The sequence below is a fragment of the Hemicordylus capensis genome, chromosome 3 (genome assembly GCF_027244095.1).
Source record: "Hemicordylus capensis ecotype Gifberg chromosome 3, rHemCap1.1.pri, whole genome shotgun sequence".
NCBI classification, from domain to species: domain Eukaryota; kingdom Metazoa; phylum Chordata; class Lepidosauria; order Squamata; family Cordylidae; genus Hemicordylus; species Hemicordylus capensis.
The window spans coordinates 191,055,433-191,078,499 of record NC_069659.1 but is presented as its reverse complement, the minus strand read 5'-3'; the positions used below and the strand labels follow the sequence as shown (position 1 = coordinate 191,078,499).

The following is a 23,067-nucleotide window of genomic DNA, read 5'->3' as shown; positions in this document are numbered from 1 at the left end:
GTAGTATGATATTCTGTGAATGGTAGGAAATTGCTGGTACTTGTGGGATGAAAAGAAGGATCCAGAATCAACCTGACCAAATCTGGGACGGGGGGGAGGGGGATGCAGAGATTGTCTTTTGACTGATAAGGCTAGAAATCAGTCGAGGTAATTGCAATAAGAAAAGCTAGTTTGAATTACAGTAGCCAGAGCAGTAAAGAGCATATGGGCTTAAAAGGAGGCAGATGAAGAACATATAGGACAGTGTGAGGGCTCCCAAGACAGAAATCAGTGAACTGTCTAAAGAGTCTTCCCCTGCTCCTACATTCAGGAATTGCTTGAGATGAGGATGGGACTGGAGGTTGCATGAGTGGGGGTGAAATAGGAGGCCAGCTAAATAAGCAACTTGTCTTTTGAGGATATTGGCTCTGTCCCTTTTCTAGTCCTTCCTGGAAGAACAGTAAGAGCTCCTTGAGGATGCACCAAGATATCAGAATCTTTTGGCACCTTGACCATTGGATGAAGCCTTTCCAGGTGGACCAAAAGATGTGGTTGGTGGATTTCTTGCTAGAAGCCAAGAAAGTAGAAAGTATGGAGGAGTAGCTTTGATCATTTAAGTTCTTCCTTTCAGTTTCCACGCAGCAAGGCATCACCAGGCTGGATCATGGTGGTGAAATGGACCACCAGAAGGTCTGGGTAGAGGAGTAAGAAACATAGCTCTGACATCACTAATTGTATCCAATCAGAGAACCATGGTCTCCTCAGCCAGGAAAATGCCGCAACTATCATGTCCACCTTGCTGAGGTATACTTTTTAAAAGAAGAGACTGGGGACAGGAACAGTGGTCCATCTAATTTTTTCCCCCATCTGTGTGCAGAATGAGTTTTGTTCTGGGTAGCAGTATCAAGGCAGTGTGTGCACACCTGCATTCAGAATGGGGCCTTCCTGATTCAACCTGAGCGGAATCTAAATTCAACTGAGCAGACATCCAAAAACCTGTGAGCATGCAAGCGTGTGCACGTCTTAGAGGGAGCAATGGACAGGAACTTGGAGTTTGAAGAAGAATAGGGTCCACTGCAGTGTACTAAGGTGGAATTTGACCAACAGAACATATTCTAGAAATTCTACCACCAGGACTAGGAAATGTGCTAAAAAGAGGAGGGAGCCCAACAGGCTGGATGTGATGGATTGAATAAGTGTTATTCAGGTGTGTATGTAATCCAGAGGGAGAATTAGACAATCTGAGGTTGTATCTATGACTCCAACATAATGGATCTGATGGGTTAAGAGTAGGTAGCTTTTGGATTCATTTTTCAAGAAGCTGTAGTCAGCCAAGTGTTTGTATGATCTGTGAAACATCCCTGCTTGATGAACTGGGATGAGGAGATATGCCTTTCAGAGGTTCAAAGATGTCAGAAGTCAAGATGCTGTCGGGATTTTGTAACTGACCTCACTGATTCCATTCACAACCTCCTGTGCTTGACAAATTTGTTTTAAGAATTTAAAGTCTAGCATGGCTCTTAAGGATGCATCTTTTTGGGGAGCAGTAAACAAAAGAGTAAATTCCTGTCCTTTGTTGGTCAAGAGCAACTGGTTCTATAGCACCTGTGAGCTACAAGCAACAAACGGCTTGTAACAGATCAGTTTAGTGCGTTTGGAAGGCAAGTTATATTGTGGTGTAGGAACAAATCTGCTACGAGGTAGGTTTTAAATTCCATTTTGTAGGTATTTTGCAACACACATAGATCAGGTCTGGATTACTTCCAGGTATGGATGTGATCTAATAGGCAACTCCTCATTAGGAGGAGAAAGGAGTCAGGATTGCAGGGATGGAGGTCCAAATGGATTGAGAAAAGTCATACATGCTTGAGTTTGTCCAGGATTCTTGGAGATGGGGCACTGTTTGTTCTAATATGGACATTATCCTCTCGTGTCTCTGTCTTGATGATAAAAAGGAGACCTGGAAGATCGAAAGGGTTGAAAGGATCTACAGCTTTGCTTCTCTGAAGGGTGCAATGGGGAGGGCTTTGCATTTATCACAGATTTCTACTAGTATATCTTTGACTCTCATCACCAAAGAGTTTGGTATCTGTATACAGAACCGTTGCCAGGCTGGGTCTATAGGCTGCATCAATGTTTTATCTAGATATTGCTTCTAGCCACCACATTAGAAGATGCAGCTCTAGCTGAGAATCTTCTGAGACAATCTAGACTAGCATCAGCTTAAAAAACCGGTGCATGCTGAATCTTTAGCATGGTCTATCTTAGACTTGCAGATCAGGTGGTGGAACAATTATTATCTCGTCAGCCCATAGGATGGAAGCCCTGGATATTATTGAACAGACTGGGCATCCAATAGTCTGTTGGATCTTTAAGTGAGCTGTCACCTTTTTGTGGTATCATTGCTCCTGGCAATAGTATTACTGCTGGTGCATCTGTAGAGGAAACTTCAATGGCCTTACAGAGAAGGAACATAGTCTTCTGGGATGAACAATATTTGAGATTTGGCTACAGCATCAGGAGATTGGTCGCCTGACCATTTACACTCCTCATTATCCTCCGGGTCAAGATCTATGTCCTCTGAGAATGGAATTTTTATTTATTTATTTATTTTTGCATTTATATACCGCCTTTCGTTAAAAAGATAACCCCAAGGCGGTTTACAAAAGTTAAAAACATACACTAAAAAGACAATAAAAACATCATGTTAAAAGTATAAAAACATAAAAACAGGCATAAAAACAATACAACAAACACAACAAATAAAAAAACAGAGAAGCCACAGTAGAAAACGATCATGTAAAAGCCTGGGTAAAAAGCCAAGTCTTTAAAAGCTTTCTAAGAGCCGTGATGGAGTCCGAGGAACGAATGGCCACTGGGAGAGCATTCCAGAGTCTGGGGGCAGCAACAGAGAAGGCCCTGTCCCGAGTGCACGACAGCCGGGCCTCCCTCATTGTCAGCACCCAGAGAAGGGCCCCCTCAGATGTCCTTGTCAAGCGGGCAGCAACCCTTGGGAGTTAAATTTAATTCCCTTGGGAATTAAATCCCCATCAGCTGAATCTGGAGACAGAGCAGCATCTCCAACATTGGATCCTTAGGATCTGGAGATTTGTAACCAGACAACTCTGAGAAGTGGGGATAGGTGGGTTCAAATGGCTTATGTGTGTTCAAATGTTCTTATGTCTGTTTGAGACTTATACTTTTTGTGTTTTCTAGGAGGGCAAACTGGAATCAGAAAAAGAAGAAACATGTCTTTCTTCTTTTTCTTATTTTTATACTTAGAGCAGTTGGACTCAAGGCCCTTCTGGAACAACTGAGAAATGATGCCTTTAAACCAGGCTTTCCAGGCTGGGGGAATCTGTTCCTCTATAGAGGAGGGAGCAGTGGTAAAGGAGTTTCTGGTAGTGGCAACGGGAGGGTGGGGCTGTCCTATAGAGGCAGTAAGATCAATGGGCTGGGAAGAAAGATCTCACCATTCTGATATCCCTGGCTCTGAAACTGGTGGTTGTGTGGGCTGATCCTCAGCTGGAGCACTGGTGCTTTTACAAGGAGAACTTAGATGGCTGCATCAAAAGCAAGCTATAAGAGTGCTCTGGCTGCTGCAGGTGATTTTGCCCCTCCCCTGGTGCTCTCTCTGTGCCTGCAAAGTCACAGACTGTCCATCCGCTCTGTGAAATAAGCAGCATGAATCACAGCTGACAGCAGTAGAGCAGGACCTACCCTCTCCAGGGTCAGATTATGAAGAACAGCAGGGCCACTGGAGCAGTCACCGTTCTCCTTCTAGAGGCCACGGAGTAGTCACTGCTTGTTGTTTTTAAGGAGAAAACTATTCTGCTTGCTCTTGCCCTGGGGACCACCATATATTTGGTCCTCTGGTGCACAAATGCCATTGGGAAGGAGGGCAGTGGTGAAGGAGGGCAAACAGAGAAAGAGTGGAATGGAAAATGAACTAAGAAGGGTTTTTTGTTGTTTAAAATATATTACTGTAGGAGTTATGAGAGAAAAACAGGCAGGAAGAGGCTGCTAAAGAATGGAAATAAGTGGAAAATCCAAGAAGAAGAAAACAAACTTGAAAAGAGATAAGACTCAAGGAGTGGTTGCAGAACTAAAAGAAATGGGTGAGGAACTCCTCCCTAGGCTCTTAGCTATTACTAATCTGTGTAGTCCTGCCTCTGGAGCACATGGAAGGTGGAAACCCTTGTCCACCAGCAGGGAAATTACATAACTTCTGAAAAACAACAGGTTGCTTACCTGTAACTTTGGTTCTTCTAGTGGTAATCTGTACTTTCACACTAATGGGCTATGCACCTGCGCAGAGACCTCGTCTGGACCTAACAAGTTCAATTCTCCTGCATTTGGTGGGACCCCACCTCCAGCCACTATATGTGCCTGTACCACTCCTCATCTTTTCAGTCACAGAGTCCGCCTTCAGGAGATCCCACAGGGAGTACGGGAGGGCATGTAAAAGTACAGATGACCACTAGAAGAACCAAAATTACAAGTAAGCAACCTGTTGTTCTTTGACATGGTCTCTGTCTTTTACACCCATGGACACATAAGCTATCACCCAAGGAGGAGGGAAGAAACAGATGCAATATGTAATCTGCCAGAAGTATTTATTTCAGAAACAAGTAAGTCAACTGAAAATAAACTGCAGGACACTCCTGCCAAATAGAGCATCATTCCAAGCACTGGCATCAATACATAATGGTGGATAAAGGAATAGGGCAAAGCCCAAGTAGCCACCTGACACATAGGGTCCAAGGGGACTGCATGATCAAAGGCCACAGAAGCCACCACAGACCTGACCGAGTGGGCCTTAACAGAAGCAGGTAGCTCAATTGTCGAAACTATCCACCTGGACATAGATTGAGCAGAAAGGAGCCCTTTACAAGGCCCATCATAGAGAACAAAGAGGGAAGGAGTTTCCTCCACTCAGCAGACTTCTGGATATAGAAGGATAATGCCCTTCTAACGTCCAAGCGATGTAACCTACTCTCTTCATCAGAGGAAGGTTTCTGGAAGAATACAGGCAGAGTGAGTGGCACTGAACGATGGAACATAGAGACCACCTTAGGAAGGAACTGGACATTCAGCCTAAGCACCACCTTGTCCTTGTGAAATTGTAGGTAAGTTTGATCAACGCTTAGGACACGTAATTCACTAACCCTCCTAGCAAGGTGATTGCCACCAGAAAGACCACCTACCAGGTAAGGAGACGAGGGTCGATTGAAGCCAAAGGCTCAAAGGGAGACTGTATCAATCTGGCCAGAACCACAGACAGATTCAAGGCCGGTGACATAACAGGATCATCAGAAAAAACATGTGACAGACCTTTCAGGAAACTCTTAACTATTGCATCTTTAAACCATGAAGCCTGGTTGTGCCACAATGGCAGCCACATGTATCTTAAGGGATGAAAGCTTCAAACCAGACTCCTTAAGTGAGAGCAGATAATTACATACAGCTTATACAGAGGATTGAGACACATCAAACCCATGCAGGATAGCAAAGGAACAGAAGCAAGTCCACTTATGGTCATAGGGTTTTTGAGTGGACTGCTTTCTGGCTGCAATCAAAATGTCTGTTAGTCTCGGTGGGAAGTCCTTCCAGGCCATCAGATGTAGGAATTGAACGTCCTGGTGGAGCACCCAACCCCACTCCTGTGACAGCAGGTTTGGCAGAGTGGGGAGGCACTTCCAAGTCACCACCAGCTGCCTCAGGGACCTCCTGGGCCACCAAAGGGCTTTCAGGATGACCCTGGCCTGCTCAAAGAGGCCTCACCCTCCCCTCTGCTGGAGCAATAGCAATAGCAATAGCACTAGCAATAGCACTTACATTTATATACCGCTCTATAGCCGGAGCTCTCTAAGCGGTTTACAATGATTTAGCATATTGCCCCCAACATTCTGGGTACTCATTTTACCGACCTCGGAAGGATGGAAGGCTGAGTCAACCTTGAGCCCCTGGTCAGGATCGAACTTGCAACCTTCTGGTTACAGGGCGGCAGTTTTACCACTGCGCCACCAGGGGCTCTATAGAGGGCGTACCGAGCATTAGCCACGCACCAGTGCCAAAGATCCAGCAACAGGAACAGAAGGCTCCTCGAAGATGTGCCGCCCTGTCGATTGATGTAGGCTTTCACCATTGTATTGTCCGTTTGGACAGTCACCATGTGACTCGCAATTACTGGCAAAAACACCTTGAGTGCATTGAATATGGCCAGCAACTCTAAGTAGTTGATGTGCCAAACCCTTTCCCTGGGGAACCAACGTCCGCTCAGGTGAAACCCATCTAGGTGCGCTCCCCAAATGAGCTCCGATGCATCGATCGTAATCACCTATCAAGGCTGGGGAGTCCTGAAAGGGGCGCCAAAGGTCAGATGGTAGATCTCGGCCCACCAAGCCGGTTTCCCACACACATTGAGGGGGTGTGCACTCCAAATGGGCCGGATACCAAAGAAGGTCGATTACGTCCAAGAACCACCTCTGGATTATGCACGTATGAAGGCGCGCCTGAGGAAGCACGTAAGTGGTGGCTGCCATATGTCCCAGCAAATGCCGCACCGAGTACATAGTCTGTGGACCTCCGCCAGAAACGTGAAGCCAGTATGTATGTGGACATCCGGGTGGAAGACCTTTTCCAAGGTCGCATCGGAAATCAGCCCAACAAATTGAATTCTGGGGTTCGGTTCCAGCTGAGATTTCTCAAAATTGATCTGGAAACCCAGAACCTTCAGAGTATCCATGACCATCTCTAGGGCGTCCAAGACCGCTCAATTAGTTCTCGCCAGGATGGGCCAATCGTCCAATTAGGGCAGGATCTGCACACCCTGCTCCTGCAGGAAATCCACCACAGGGGCCAGGCATTTTGTAGAAACCCTGGGCTCTGTCGTGAGATGAAATAGCAAGGCTTTGAACTGATAGGTAATCCCCCCCATCTGAAAGCCTAGGAATCGTCGATGCCAAGGACGTATTGAGACGCGGTAATACGCGTCCTTCAAGTCTAATGAGATTATCCACATGTCCTTCTCTAGGATGGCCAATATGGTAGGCACCAACAGCACCCAGAAACGCCTGCACACCAGGTGCCTCTTCAGGGCCCTGAGGTCCAATATAGGACACCAACCTCTGCCAGGTTTTGGCACAATAAAGTATGGGGAATAGAACGCGGGACTCTCTGGATTGGTGACCCGTTCTATCGGATCCTTTGACAGGAGAGCAGCGACTTCTTGGTCCAACTATATGGGGTAGACACAACCCCAGACATGGGTGGTGTCCCACAAAATTTGAGGGCGTAATCCAAACGTACAACCATATAGACCCACTGGTCCGTGGTCACCTTGTCCCATTCGGTCGAGAGTGGAGCCAGGAGAGTCCAAAAGCTCCCTGAATCATTGCTTCTTTGGAAACGCATTCAGGCATTGCTTTTGGAAGGTTGGTTTATTAGGCTGTGGACCCGACATGTATCGGAACTGGTACTTTTTGCAGCAAAAGGAACGTTCAGAAGGCAACTGCTGCTGAGACGGGGCCTTCTGTTGATAAAGGGACCAAGAAGGTTACTGCGGCTTAGGTATTGGAGAAGAATAGGACATGGACCTCGCTGTGCTCCTCAGCGTCTGGACTTTTTGAAGCATGTCATCCGTCTGTTCCGCAAAGAGGCTAGAGCATTCAAAGAGAATGTCCTCTGCTCTAGCACGGGCCTCATAGGTCAGTCCAGAGGAACATAGCCAGGCATGTCACCTGAGAGCCATGGACATGGACATCACCTTGGCTGCACACTCCACCGAGTGTCTGGCCGAGTATAGTTCTTGTTTAGTAACTTGTATTGCTTCCCGTAGGAACGCCTCAGGAGGGTCACGCTTATTTTGTGGTAGTAGATCCAAAAAAGGGGCCACTTTCTCCCACAAAAAATGGTTATATCGGGCATTGTAGGCCTGATAATTGGCCACTCTTAAGTGGAGAGCTGAGGCCGAATAAAGTCTCCTCCCAAAGGAGACCAATTTTCTGCCCTCATCACCTGGTGCTGACTGGCTATGACCCCTAGACTGCTGCACGGACGCTTGCAAATCGAGGTTCATGAGGCTGAAGCTATAAGTGCCACATACACAGTGTACTGTTTAAGTTCTTCCGATGGAGAAACAGGTTTAGAGTCTGACTGTATATCCAGGGAGACAAACCCCAGAACACACCTTCCAATTCCAGGAAGCTAGAAGCGCTCTCACAGTCTCACCTCTCTCAGGAGGCGCCAAGGAATCCTGGGACAAGACTGCCGAAACCGCAGGGGATTCAGGCTTGCTGCTCTTGTCAGTATTGAGGTGGGAAGCTCCACTGGCAGCACCTGGGTACAGAGCAAGGCTTGTTGCATAACAGGAACTGCAGAAGGCGAGTTGCGCTGCTCAGGACAATCCTGAGGGCAACACTGTGGGGAGCGAGAGCGCGGCCTCCCTTCAGAGTGAGAGGGCAGCTCACAGCAGTCCCAAACAGTTCCAAGTCTCCTATAGGCTGGATCATCCGGATATCAAGGGCTATATCTAGGTTTAACATAGTCGAGCAGTCTGAACGATAGCCCCCGCAGTATCATTCATAAGAGCCAGAGTACCGACGCTAAACATTATACAAGGGCGCCACCTCCTCCAAGGAGAGAGACATTTCCGATGCCGACAAGAGGGTGAACAACGCCAAGGCAGCCACGCTGCATCTTCCGTGGAGTTTTCCAGCGAGTAGGCCTCCTTCCCTGACGAAGCATAGCCAGGCTCATCCGTCGCTACTGACAGTTCTCTACGCAGGTGTGCCTGCTCAGGTGCCACATCCAACGAATCTCCAGTTAGCGGCAAGTCCAACTTAGGCTTCTTGGCCAATAGGCCTCCCTGTGTAGAAGCCGACTTGTTCTTCGTTTTCTTCGAGATAGGAGGGAGAAGTTAACCCGCCAGTAAGTCATGAGGCAAGCACTACTACTTCTACTTCTTCTTCACCGAGAGAGTCAGAGAAGGATCCAGCATCACTGGCAGAGGATGCCAAGGCAAGTCCTCAGAACGTACCAAGGTGCTTGAAATTGGAGGAATAACGACAGGGGGCATCGATACCGGTATTGAGGCCATGTTATCAACTTCGACGGAAGAGGATTCAGGACGATCAGGCTGTATTGGCAAAGACATTTTAACTGACCTCTTCAATGATATTGTACTGATATTGTATTGTATTCAATACTCCTGTATTGAAGCAGCTACACTGGCTGCCGATATGTTTTCGGGCAAAATACAAGGCTTTGGATATAACCTATAAAGCCCTAAACAGCTTGGGCCCTGGGTATTTAAGACAACTTCTTCTTCGTCATGAAGCCCACCGCCCACTGAGATTATCTGGAGAGGTCTGTCTGCAATTGCCACTGGCTCATCTGGTGGCCACTCAGGCACAGGTCTTCTCCATTGCTGCCCCGAGGCTTTGGAATGCGCTCCCTAGTGAAATAAGAACCTCCCCATCTCTGACTGCTCTTTAAAAGTCTTTTAAAACACATCTGTTTTAATTAATATTGTTTTGATGGTTTTAATGCTGTTTTACAATATTGTTTTTAAATTTTTAAATTGTTATGCTGTTTTAAACTTTTTGGTTTTGTTTTAACTAATGTTTTACTTTCTGTTTTTATTTTGTTGTAAACCACCCAGAGATGTAAGTTTTGGGCGGTATAAAAATGTGTTCAATAAATAAAATAAATAAACAAACGATAAGGCTTCCGATGAACTTAGAGACAAGTCCCACAGGGCTGCGTGCAGGCGAGAAGCCCTATTCTTGCGAGCCTGCTTCATAAACCTCTGGCAGTGAAGACAGGTCTCGACAATGTGGGATTCCCCCAGACACAGAAGACACTTGGTGTGAGTATTGGGGGAAGGGATCTTAGATCCACAATGAACGCACTTCTTGAAGTTCGTCATCCCTGGCATAAACGCTGTATGCCAGCCAGCTGCCACACTCCGTCCCAACCAAGATCAGAGCTCCAAAGGAGGGGAAAACCCGCAAGAAAACAAAACACCGAGAATAAACCGCTACTGTGTGAAAATAAATAAGTAAAGGAAGAAGTAAAGAGAAAGAAAGCAGGAAAAAACACGGGGATAGACCATAATCCTACTTATTGCCAAGCTGCAGATGCCACGATGCTGACTGAAGCGTAGACGAAAACGAAAACAGGGGCAATCACGGAATGAAACAAGCAATAAAGAGGGGAAGGGGAAATCCCATCATGACTACAAAAAAACAAATGTGCAAGTGATGGCCAGACACTGGAAATGTATATAAACACTGGAAATATATATTCAGAAACAATTCAACAAGAAAAATAATGTATGCAGTGATACTCAAGCCATCTCATAACACATAATACACAAAATGCCTTCTCGCGATACAGAATACATGAATTTAAGCATGTGCAATAACAATCAGAAATATTGAAAGGAGGTGTAACTGAGCCAGGCAAAAATAGGGCTGCTAGATGAAATGGGCGAAGTCAAGTGTCATGATAGAAATACCAAATGACAAAAACGCCACATCAGACGTGGTCTCAGAGAGGTGTGTACGTCCTCAGTCAACGAGTATACGCCCTTATGCCCTTTAGGAGAATGCAAACTGAACAAATACAAATGTAGTTGAAAAGGGCAAAAGAAAGGGGGGTGCTGGCTTGTAGGCGAGATGCTCAATACCATCCACACAGGAGGGAAGATTTCAAATCACAAACATGCTGATTGCAGAGAACCCGTCGAGCATGGCTTCCATAAATGAGATGTCATGGATCAAAGATAAAGCCCACTGCATGCCCTTATGGAGAAAAACAAACTTCATGAATCAAGGTCATTCATGAATCAAAGTCGAACGGCTCTTCCGGATATACACTGTTTCGCCAACAAAGCTTCATCAGCCTGTTCAATATAAACATAAGTACAGTCAGCCAGGAGTGGATCCCTACAGTGAGTATATTGTGAAGGAATCTTTCAAAGATTAGGTCTTCTTACCGGTATTAATGTTGTTAAGGAGGTTTGTATGTAATTTTGTACCAGGGCATTTCCTTCACAATATACTCTCTGTAGGGATCCACTCCTGGCTGACTGTACTTATGTTTATATTGAACAGGCTGATGAAGCTTTTTGTAGTCACGGTGGGATTTCCCCTTCCCCTCTTTATTGATTGAAGCGTGGACGAAGCAAGACTGAGGGGATGAGGAGTGGCACACCCACATATAGCTGCTGGGGGCAGGGTTCCCACCAAAAGCAGAATTGAGCTTGTTAGGTTCTGATGAGGTCTCTGCACATACGCATAGCTACAGAATCAGTAAAGCACATTTAAAAATCTACTATAGTAAATGATAATGCTCTGTCAGTACAATAAGTTGTGATCCATATGGTCATTGCAATATGATGCACATTTGAAATGCTAAAGCATTTTGTAATAGTCCAATTCAAATTACAATCTTCATATAAGTAAAGTATTAGCTATTTTTCTGTTCAGATTTAATGAATTTAATGAATAGGTCAACGCAAACCAAAATGCTTCCATACTTTCCTGTCAGTCAATTGTTTACTTGTTTTGTCTTGTTATTCTCTGGGCCCAAAAGAGCAACAATTGTCAATGAAAAAAACAAGCATACCATTTAGCTTTGTGAAGTTATGAAGAAGAGGATCAGTTGAAATCATACATGGCCACCATGGATAGCCAGATACTTTGGACCACACCAAGTCTCCCACATTGTACTTCAATACATGAATTTTGTCATCTTTTCCAGTAAGTGGAGAAGAATCTTCTTTAACTGCAAGCTTTTTAAAAGAAAAAGAAAGACAGAAACATATTTACAAACTTTATCTGTGAAACTGAAAATGTTTTTCACATTAAAATGCATATGAAAAACATACAATACATTTTCACTTAACAGGAATAGGTAGTACATTAATGCTTGCAAACAGCTACTTCTATCTTAGTGGCCAACATTCAGAATAACACTGTGTTTGTGCACCAGGATTTTAGAGGGGGGGGAGAGGCGGGGGAGGCAATTTTCAGTTCTCTCCGCTTCCCACAGCAACTGCCTCCTGAAACCTTATTGAGCCTTCATATTGCATATGAAGACACTGGTTGATACCCAGGTTAACCCTTTGTTAGTACACCAGGGTTTTCCATTGTATGTGGTAAGGTGTGTGGGCCTTGATTGTCCTCAATCTGCCCTGCCCTCTGCAGCCCCCTGGGCCTTCCAAAACTACAGTATATTCCTAAGGACTGCCTGCTGCCAATCCTTAGGAATATAGTCTTGGAAGGCCCAGGGGGCTGCAGAGGGCAGGGGAGATTGAGGACAACCAAGGCCCACACATCCTACCACACACAATGGAATTCAGCTAGTGTAGTTTTCTTCATTATAAGGCCCGGGAACCAGTGTTAGTTACCAAAATGCTTTGGCCTGTGCAAAGCTTCTGCAAAGCTGAATATTTTGCACAATCCTCCTGTCACCATGTGGAGACAACTATTTCTCACAGTGCATAGCTGTGCTTTGCCCAGCACCCAGGGAGTTCCTTTAAGGGAAATGGAACCCTCTTCAGCCCCTGCACCATCTTGGAAAGCATGCACAGAATGATGGAAAATGTACCCTTCCAAGCACTTTCCCCACTGAGCTCTTGAGAGGACAGCATCTTTCTTAAAGGGCCTCTCAGCACTGAGAAAGCACAGTACTGTTCAGAGGCAGCACAGTGAAAAATGGCTCTGACATTGAAGAGTTTTTAAAAAAAATTATCTCTCTCTCTCTCTCTCTCTCTCTCTCTCTCTCGCACGTGCACACACACAGGTATATCGTACATGCGTGCACATTATCAATCTATACATATACATACACATACACACACACACCCATCATATTAATTTTTATGATTGTGGGGGGAGGATATAATACGATGAATGTGGTTTAAATATATTCCAAACAAATTCAAGGTGCACTTGGAAAATATTTATATTGAAACATTTATAAATATATTCACAAAATCCAGCAAGTTAAGCCCAGAGTTAAGTCAATCTCATTTTGGCTCGAGCTCCACAAACCTGGGAAATTGGAGCTTAAGGCTATATAATTTAAGTTTTTTTAAAAAATCTAACTTTTTAAAAAATAAGTTTTTATCTAACCTGCCCAAAGAAACAGCTGGTTTAAGACCAGAGTTAAGGTTAATGCCTGAAGAGGAGTACCATTTGATCAGTAATGATGCTGCGCAATGCCACAAATTGTGCTTGCTTAGAACTTGCAATGAACTTGCAACTGCTTAGAACTTAGAAATGCACCCACACATTTTTTGATCTTTGCCTGAGTCAAAATGGGGAGGATGGAGTGCCTGGCACCAGCAAAGATGTCCCATATTGTCCTGCTCCTGTACTGCCTTATGAAACATCTGAACCTTACTACAAGAAAGTCCATTACGTTGCAGTTCCAGATCCAAACTGAACTCATTATTCAGCAGAACTCCTAAGCCCGGAAATGCGGCCAGACCCTGAAGCGCCAGGGCAAGCCTCTCTGTCTGGGGCACCACATGACATGACACCACATAATCCTCTATGGATCATACACTATAGAAATGTTATTGCCTGACACTGATGAGGAAAATTAGTCAAAGTAGTCCCATTGAAATTAAAAGGACAAGTTAGGCAATATCTAACAGCCTTTAAGTTATACAAGAACCTTTGTTTTTGCTGCAACATGACTATTCCTTTCAGAGTAGTAGTGATCATATAAATATTCCCAAGTTGTAAATGGCAGAACAGCTTTCAGATATTGTATCCATTTTATCATATCATAATAAATTTTAATCTGTTCCAGCTCAATTTTAGTTTTAATAAGACCCGGGGGCGGGGGGATTATAGTAATAGTCAATTTTTCAAAACCCATTCTCTTTTATTAGCACATTCCCTTTTGCTAGTAACCTAGCAAATGTATGCTCACAGTTATTTTAACAAAAAGGGAGTTTTGAGAATTTTAATCAAATCAAATTAAAAAAACCTTCAGAATTACTGAATTATTCATATTTGTATCTATTATGTAATTTGAAGAATTGTTTTAGGTTATGTTTGTGTGAAAGAAAGTTATACGTCCAGATTACCTACAGATACCAAATTTTGCATACACAAATGTGTTGGTGTAGCATGTTTGTGATGAGATTTAATTTTAACCATGCTGGTATTTACATGAGAAGTGGACGTTTAGTATTTTTTTTGTTTTTTAAAAATCCTTTTAAAAAAATATCCATTTTTATCCACCCAGTTGCAAAAAACTTTCATCTGAACTTTTCACTGGAATTTGAGGCCAAAATCAAGATAGAAAAGATGGAGTACCTGGCACCAGCAAAGATGCCCCACGTTGTCCTGGTCCTGTACTGCCTTATGAAACATCTGGGCCTTACTGTATTGCCAAAGGGATTCTCCTGTGGGTTGACCCAAATTGTTGCATACATAATTTGCATGCAAGACTGGTTGAACAGTTGGGAAGGGGCCCTATTGTGATTCAACACAAATGAGGTTTTATATGTACTTCTGTAAAGACTAAATGACAGCACCATCTCAAGCTTGTCCCAAGCTCAGGATGAAAGGACTTCTGATGCCTCCCTATTACTGGCTTGCTAACTGGGCAAAGAGGCACCTGATCTAGTACTACATCAAGCACTAGAGTGAAGAAAAGATACAGTCAGTCAAGTAACTGCTTTTGGATGCTCAGGTGTGGGAGCAACCAGAGGTGCTTTTGCACAGCTTCAACTGGCGTACCAGCTGCACCCTTTTCTCCAGAAGACAGATCTGGCTATGGTTATCCCTGCCTTAGTCACATCGCAGTTTGATTACTTCAAAGCATTCTACATGGGGCTGCCCTTGAAGAATATTTGGAAACTTCAGCTGTTGCAAAATTCTGAATAGGGTTCTGAAGCCACTACTCAGAAAAATAGAGAACCCAGCCTGATAGAGCAGTTATGTTGTCGGCATGGGTACGAGGGTAATTAACTCATAAATCAGAGGTCTCGGGGAAAGTGAGAATAAGGGGGTACACCAAGATTGTACCTGACAGAGAAGCCAGAGGTCTAGGAAAAAGTGAGGCTTGCCGAAATGCTGCGATACGATCTGAACTGGGCCTGATGCTAGTGCAAAGGTGTATTTGTGGGCGGGTTGGTGGTTTCACGTGAGTTGCCAGATCAATAAATAACCCGTTGGAAAGACATGCATTCACCTGTCTTACAGACATTCATGATATGTTATGGGTGATTAAGAATATCTTAGAGAAAAGATACTCGTGTGGATATACTTTATATGCACAATATATATGTTTTTAGTCAGGCAAAAGGTCTATGTATAACAATATATGCATGCCTTTGCGACGGATGAATGAACTATATACATAATATGTTTTATGTATGGTATATAGGCATATTTTTCTAGTCAAATTAATAGGATTACGGATAACAATATATGTGTGCCTTCGCAACAAATGAATGCTGTTGTTGCTGTTGCTTTCCTGGGCCCCTGAGATATTACACCCATTCTGAAAGAGCTGCACTCATTGCTAATTAGTTGCTCGATCCAATTCAAAGTGCTCGTTATTACCTTTAAAGCCCTTAAGGGCTGCATAACTTTAGCCCTCCTTCTGATTTTGGATTTCTACTCTCATAATTTCCAGTCACGCGGCCAACAGTCAGGTATTATGGGAGCTAATAGGCCAACATTTGCAGGAGGACCCAAGTTATGCAGCCTTGCCTTAACTATTTGGGGCCTGGATACCTAAAGGACTGCCTACTCCCAAAGGTTTCTGCCCACCTTCCACATGCCAACACTGAGGGAAGTTAAGCTGTCATGCACAAGGGACAGGGCCTTTTCTGTTATTGCTCCCAGATTTCGGAATGCTCTCCCACTGGATGTTCGTTCTCTGACTTCCTCGGAGGCCTTTAAAAAGCAATGAAGGAGGTTTTTGCCCCTTATGGGCCGCTGGTCTCTCTCCTCTCTTCATTCATTCATTCATTTGATTTCTATACCACCCTTCCAAAAATGGCTCAGGGTGGTTTACCCAGAGAAATAACAAACAAATAAGATGGAACCCTGTCCCTAAAGGGCTCACAATCTTAAAAAAAACAGCCATCAGATAGACAGCAGCAACAGTCACTGGAGGTACAGTGCTGGGGGTGGAGAGGGCCAGTTACTCTCCCCCTGCTAAATAAAGAGAATCACCACGTTAAAAGGTGCCCCTTTGCCAAGTTAGCAGGGGCTGCTTTGTGTGCATTTTATGGCTGCTGCTCTGTGTTGTATTTTTGTTTTTAAATTTATTTTAAAGAAATTGCTATTGTTATTGATGTTACTTTAACTTTTGTAAACTGCCTTTGGTTAAGCTTTATGAAAGGTAGTATAGAAATCAAACTATAAATAAAATAAAAATATTAATAACAATAGATATTGTCAATGCAAGACAACAGACAACAAATGAACACTTCTTCATGAAACTGGTAAAGCTTTATTACTTTTTGTAAAAGAAAACTGATATTTGTTTAGAAGTTATGTTATGTTATAAATTAAAATCACGTTTTTGTTCACCGTAAACCTTCCCCTGCTGGGGCAAGGAAATCTAAGCATTAGCTTAGTCTGCAGACAAAGAGATTTTATAATCAATAAGCAGTTGTCTCTGAAGTAGAAATCTCACACATTAACATAATCCAAAGTCTATGAAAAAAACCATTGTACAACAGATTTTTAACAGTTGCATTTTTTTAAAAGCCAATAGTATAACACACCAAATCTGAGAGGTCACTAGGGACAAAGTGGATCCTCTTCATCACCCTTGGGTGGTCTGGCCTCCATTAAAAGGGATAGCCCAAGACCCCAGCAATATATGTATGGGTGCTTCCTCCACATATATTGTGACTTTCATAGTGATGGGAATTTAACAAATTCTTAATGAAAAATAGTGAATAGAGTGCTGGCTTAGATCAGAGTCATATTCAAATATCATGTTCTCTGAATGTTAAGATGTCTGTAAACTCATACAAGTTTTTATGTGAATGACTGTACCTTTGTGCACTTTAAAAGTGAACCTCGATACAGGACTCTGAAATGCATGGTACAGATAGGAAGCATATACATGTAAAGTATATGGTATAATGTAATGTATAACTAGTTGGCCCAGGCACAGAACATCAGCACCCCTAGTGTGGCCCGGGCAACTATTATCCGCCGCCAGCTGCTGCCTCCTCCTCCAGTCGGCCATTATTTTATCATTATTTTACATTTTATAACCCGCTCTTCCTCCAAGGAGCCCAGAGTGGTGTACTAGATACTTGGGTTTCTCCTCACAACAACCCTGTGAAGTACGTTAGGCTGAGAGAGAAGTGACTGGCCCAAAGTCACCCAGCTAGTATCATGGCTGAATGGGGATTTGAACTCAGGTCTCCCCAGTCCTAGTCCAGCATTCTAACCACTACACCACACTGGCTCCACCACCTCCAGCCAGCCAGCTCCGCCAGCCAGCCAGCCAACTCCCCCTGCCTCTCCCCCCCCTTCAGCCCCATTTCATTCTCCTCCGGCCTGCCTGCCACAACCTCCTCCTGCTGGCTGCCTCCTCAGGTCGGTGCGGCTTCTCCCACCAGCCGGCCACCTCCTCAAAGTCAGGAACTCTCACAAGTAGTGCCGCCACGAGAGAGAGAGGGAGGGAGAGAGAGAGAGTTCTGCCACACATCCCCACACATCCCCAGCGGCATGTCTACGAGAATTAAGTAGATTTAAGATAAGATGTATAAAGTACGCAGCTTGGGGGTATTACTGGACCCGGCTCTGCTTTTGGAAGCTCAGGTGGAGGTGGTGACCAGGGGTGCCTTTGCATGGCTTCGGCTAGTGCGCCAGCTGCGTCCCTTTCTCGAGAAGGCAGATCTGGCCACAGTTACCCATGCCTTAGTCACGTCACAGCTGGATTACTGTAACACGCTCTACGTGGGGCTGCCCTTGAAGGTACAAGGTTCTTTATTTGCGACACAAGGTCAGCATAACATAATGTAAACAATAACATAAACAAAACGTCACATAACATAGAAAGATACAACTGGAAAAAAGAGATATGTAAATATAGATAAATATCCACGAATAAATGATCAGTAAAATTTTAAAATTAATCAAAGACAAGCTCGCTGCCGTAACAATACTGCAATAGAACAGAATTTGGCCACCTTAAAGGTGACATCTAAAGTTCTATCCACAAGAAGATAAGAAACATAAAAATCTCCTAAGCAACCTGGGAAGGGTGTCAGAAGAGGAGTTAATAAGGAACATCTTAAATCTCTATATAATGGACAGCACAACAAAACATATTGGATGGATTCAACTTCCCCCATACCAGATGGGCATAATCTATCCTCCCTAGGAATCCCCAGAAACCTCCCCGAGAGCACCGCTGAAGGTAACATACCATGTCTTGCTCTGAAAAAGGCCCTCTGGTAACACGTCATGCTCAAGGCATTCAAATAAGCAGCAGAGCCCCAACTAGAACTGCTCAAACCCAGCCTCCTTTTAGTACAATCAGGGATTCAGGAGAATTCTTGTTGGATTTCAAAGTCCAAGAGTCTTTGTTTCAGGATCTGCCTAGCTTGGTCGTGACTTAACAGGACCAGGTAGTTCATAGACAGACCCAAGGACACAATTTTGTCCTGAATAGCCTGGGCCCAAGTGGGCTGTAATACATCAGCCAAAATGAGAGAAATCCATCGGGGGGGGCGGAGTCTGACTTTGAGCCAATGGGTCAAAATAGACAACCAAGCCCAGACCTCGATCTTCACAACACCCAACTCAAACCTTAATAATACATTGGGGTATCTAGGTACTCTAAGTAGAGCCCTAAGGAAGTCATTTTGAATCACACCCATAGACTTGTATGAAGGAAAAGGACCAAGTTGCGCCCCATATTATAGCGGGCTCCTAACTTTAGCCGCAAATAATTTCAAGGCGGGTGAAATGATCTCACTTCCTAGAATAGAAAAATCTCCGGATAGCCAGAGAACTTCTCCGTGCCGTAAGAATAACTTGATCTATATGTACCTTCCATGAACCCCTTGCTTTCAGGGTTACACCTAGATATCTATATGTATAGACCTGTTCTAACTGTTGATCCTCGATCAACCATCTTAACTGCCTAAGTCTCCTTGCAAAAATCATTACTTTGGATCTCGAGTAATTGATCAGAAGATGATTGGCTCTACAGTAGAGGGCCAACCTTTTCAATGCTCGCCTCAGGCCCACCGGAGTCCTAGCTAAAATAGCAGCACCGTCTGCATAAAGAAGAAGAGGAATGCACACACCTGCAGCAGATGGCGAATGTAGACTGGAATCAGTTAAACAAGGGGCCAAGTCATTGAGATATAAATTAAAAAGCAAGGGGGCAAGGATACATCCCTGCCTCACAGGGTGGATTTAAATCTGATTTTTTTTATTTAAACTGGATTTTTTTAAATAAAATGCTTTTTGAGGAAAATATATTACCATCCAAAGGTTATTCCATCATGAAATAAAGATTAGTTTTTTAATTATGTAGAATAAGGCTGTATATGTTTGATTTTTTTTGGTAAATAAATTCCATTAATCCATTCACAATGTCATGCTCTTCCAGAGGTTTTTGTAAGATTATTGGGCAGTTTCTCTGCCTACAAGATATTATCACAGATGCTTGGATTACTTTTGCAGTTCTCAAAACTGAATTTGACTCAGCAGAGATCACATGCCTCTTCTTCACAGCAAAAATGTTATGACATGAACAGAGTTGAGAAAAAGACCTTAATCCTATTGTTCTACAAACCTATGAATACAGAATCAAGCCCTTCAGTGCTAAGTTTCAAGAAGTTCAGTGAAATAGAATATAAACAATATTTTTCTGATTGTTTGGAGTGGAATAGATCTGCACAAGAAGAAAGTGAAACTAAGTGTGAGGAGGGAGGGGCAAGCAGACAAGCAGTACAAAATGAAAGTGAAACTTTCTGAGCATAATACTGCATAGCCACAGACAGACAAGTCTTTGGATCTTTTTGTGTGTATGACCTGAGGTTTAGCACATTCTTTCCTTGGAGGAAAAAACCTATAATGGCAGCAGGCCGTAAAAGAGACCCAGTTTGGCAATATTTTAATGAAGTTCCTTTACCTATCGGTAAGGCAGGCATGCGTGCAAAATGCAAACACTGCAACAAAGAAATGCAAGGCCTGGTGGCCCGATTGAGGCAACATCATGAGAAGTGCTGTGATGAAGATGACCAAAGAAACACATTTGAACAGGCAGGATCTTCAGGTTGGTAAACATTTTTATTGAATCATATAATATTTCTAAAGACTGCCTTGAACTGTCATGTTTGAGCAAAATTATATTTCTTATTATTACTGCATGTTACTGTCATTTGGTACAGTTATGAAGAAAAGCAAATATTCCTTTTGGGGCAGTGCTGTGTACAATAAGCAGAAATTGTATAAACAATAAAATAACAGCATTGACTTTTTTGTTTAGGGGAATTCATGGATTCTGGAAACTATCCACCTTCAAGATCACCATCCTCCTGTTCTACAGTTTCAGAGTTATCCATCCAGGATAGTGCTTCATTAGCATCATCATCAGACACCCACAGCCACATATCACTATCACCTAAAAGAAAGAAAAAATCCTTCCCTCCTGGAACCACCATAGAGAAGTTTGTGATAAAAACTAGCAGATTAGAAAAAGAGTTAATTGATGAAAAAATTGCCCAGTTTGTTTATGCAACGAACTCTTCTTTCCATCTGACTGAGAACCCACATTTCATTAATATGGTTCAGTCACTGAGACCAGGATACAGTCCACCCAGCAGAGCAGATGTTGCAGGGAAACTGCTGGATAAAGTGTATGACAGAGAAATGGAGCAATGTGCAACAGCTTTGGAGGGTAGAATTGTTAACCTAAGTATTGATGGGTGGAGTAATGTCCACAATGATCCTATTGTATGTGCTTGTATAACAACAGAAGAAGGGAAAGTCTTCCTTGCATAAACAATTGATACGTCAGGAAATGCACACACAGCAGAATACTTACAAGAAGCGGCAGTAAAAGCTATAACAACATGTGAACAAAAATTCAAATGTCTAGTACGCAGTTTGGTCACAGACAATGCTGCAAATGTATCCAAGATGAGAAGAAATTTAGAAGAGCAGGAAGGGAATACAAAGCTAATAACATATGGTTGCAGTGCTCATTTGCTGCACCTCTTAGCCAAAGACTTAAGTGTTCCAGAAATAAAGACTAATGTTGTTGAAATTCCTAAATACTTCCGTAACAATCACTTTGCTGCAGCAGCTCTGAAAAGGATGGGTGGAACCAAGCTAATGCTCCCACAAGATGTTAGATGGAACTCTGTGGTGGACTGTTTTGAGCAGTATATCAAGAACTGGCCTATTCTGATGACAGTTTGTGAACAAAATCGAGATAAAATAGATGGCACTGTCACAGCCAAAATCCTCAACATTGGGCTTAAGAGAAATGTTGAACATATGCTGAGCATCCTGAAACCCATCTCTGAATCTTTAAACAAAATACAGAAAAATAGCTGTTTTATTGCTGATGCTGTTGAAATTTGGAAGGAACTGAGTGAACACTTAAAAACAGAACTACACATGGACAGAATTAAATTACAAGCATTAAAAAAACGAATGGGACAAGTACTGTCTCCAGTTCATTTTTTGGCAAATATTGTCAATATCCAGTACCAGGGTCAAAACTTAAGTGCTGAGGAAGAGGAGTTAGCTATGACATGGGTATCCAGCAATCATCCATCTGTAATGCCAACTATAATAAACTTCAAAGCTAAGGGGGAACCATTCAAGAAATATATGTTTCCTGAAGATATTTTAAAGAAAGTCACACCAGTGAACTGGTGGCAGTCACTTAAGCACTTGGATTTAGAGACTGTTCAAGTAATGATTTCACTTTTAACAGCAGTAGCTTTTTCTGCAGGCGTTGAAAGAATATTCTCTTCCTTTGGACTCATTCATTCTAAATTGAGAAATTGTTTGGGACCCGATAAAGCAGGAAAGCTTGTTTTTCTTTTCCAGATTATGAACAAAGAAGAAGATGAAGATGACGAGTGAGCTACAGAGGACAGTATTTAAGTTTTTCATGTGTAGACTGGGCTGACAGTCTAAGTTTCTTAAAATATATATATTTTGTTTAGCCAAATTAGTTAACAAACATGGATGTTTGTTTAAGCAAATAACATATGCTGTAATGTTATTGTTTCAGTTGAATAAATCTATTTAAATTGTTATTATTAAGGTAATGATTATTTTTCTCCTTCCTAAGTACAACAGAAAAGTTGTCCAAATATGAATGATTAACCTATTAAACTGGGGATAAAAAAACTAATATGAAAAGTTGTTATTCTAAAAATCTTCATCTACTTGCATATTAAAGTTATACCAGCAAGAATTAGTCTTTATGTAGAAAACTATGATTTAAATCAAGCCTTACTGACTAGTGATTTAAATCGTGAATTAAATCAGTTTGATTTAAATCAAATCCACCCTGCTGCCTCACTTCTTTATAGGTAGGTATAGGTTGTGAAAGCTCCCCTTTAGGATGACATCTAACCCTGATGTTTGAGCCTGCATGAAGCTGTTGCATTAAAAAAAGCCGCTTGTCGATGTTTGTTTGGCTAGCTTCTCCCAAAGCAATCCTCTAGAAAGAGTCGAATGCCAATTTAAAATCAATGAAGGCCACATACAAAGCCGACCCAGGCTTATCTCCATATTTTCCGATCAGATGACAGAGGATAAAGACCTGATCAATGGTAGATCGTCCAGTTCTAAACTCAGCCTGCTCATCCCCCAAAACACTCTCATCCTGCTATGATATGCTAAATCAATGATATGCTAAATCATTGTAAACCGCTTAGAGAGCTCCGGCTATAGAGCGGTATATAAATGTAAGTGCTATTGCTATTGCTATCCTCCACCCTCCATCCAGGCATGAAGTTTGGGTAAGAGGTGCCTGGCATACAGCTTGCTGACTACACTTAACAGTGAAATAGGCCTATAGTTTGAGGGGAGATTTCTTTCC

General features: G+C 43.0%; 1 protein-coding gene across 7 annotated transcripts in view; it reads right to left on the bottom strand.

Moving 5' to 3' along the window:
* Nucleotides 1-23,067, bottom strand: part of NSD2 (nuclear receptor binding SET domain protein 2) — a 192,227-nt gene that overhangs the window by 126,301 nt on the left and 42,859 nt on the right. For all 7 annotated transcript variants that reach the window (XM_053304254.1, XM_053304249.1, XM_053304255.1 and 4 more), the window contains one exon: nt 11,614-11,779. In XM_053304254.1, the coding sequence (XP_053160229.1) occupies nt 11,614-11,659 (46 nt within the window). In that variant the 5' untranslated portion in view covers nt 11,660-11,779. The remainder of the gene's footprint in view (nt 1-11,613; nt 11,780-23,067) is intronic.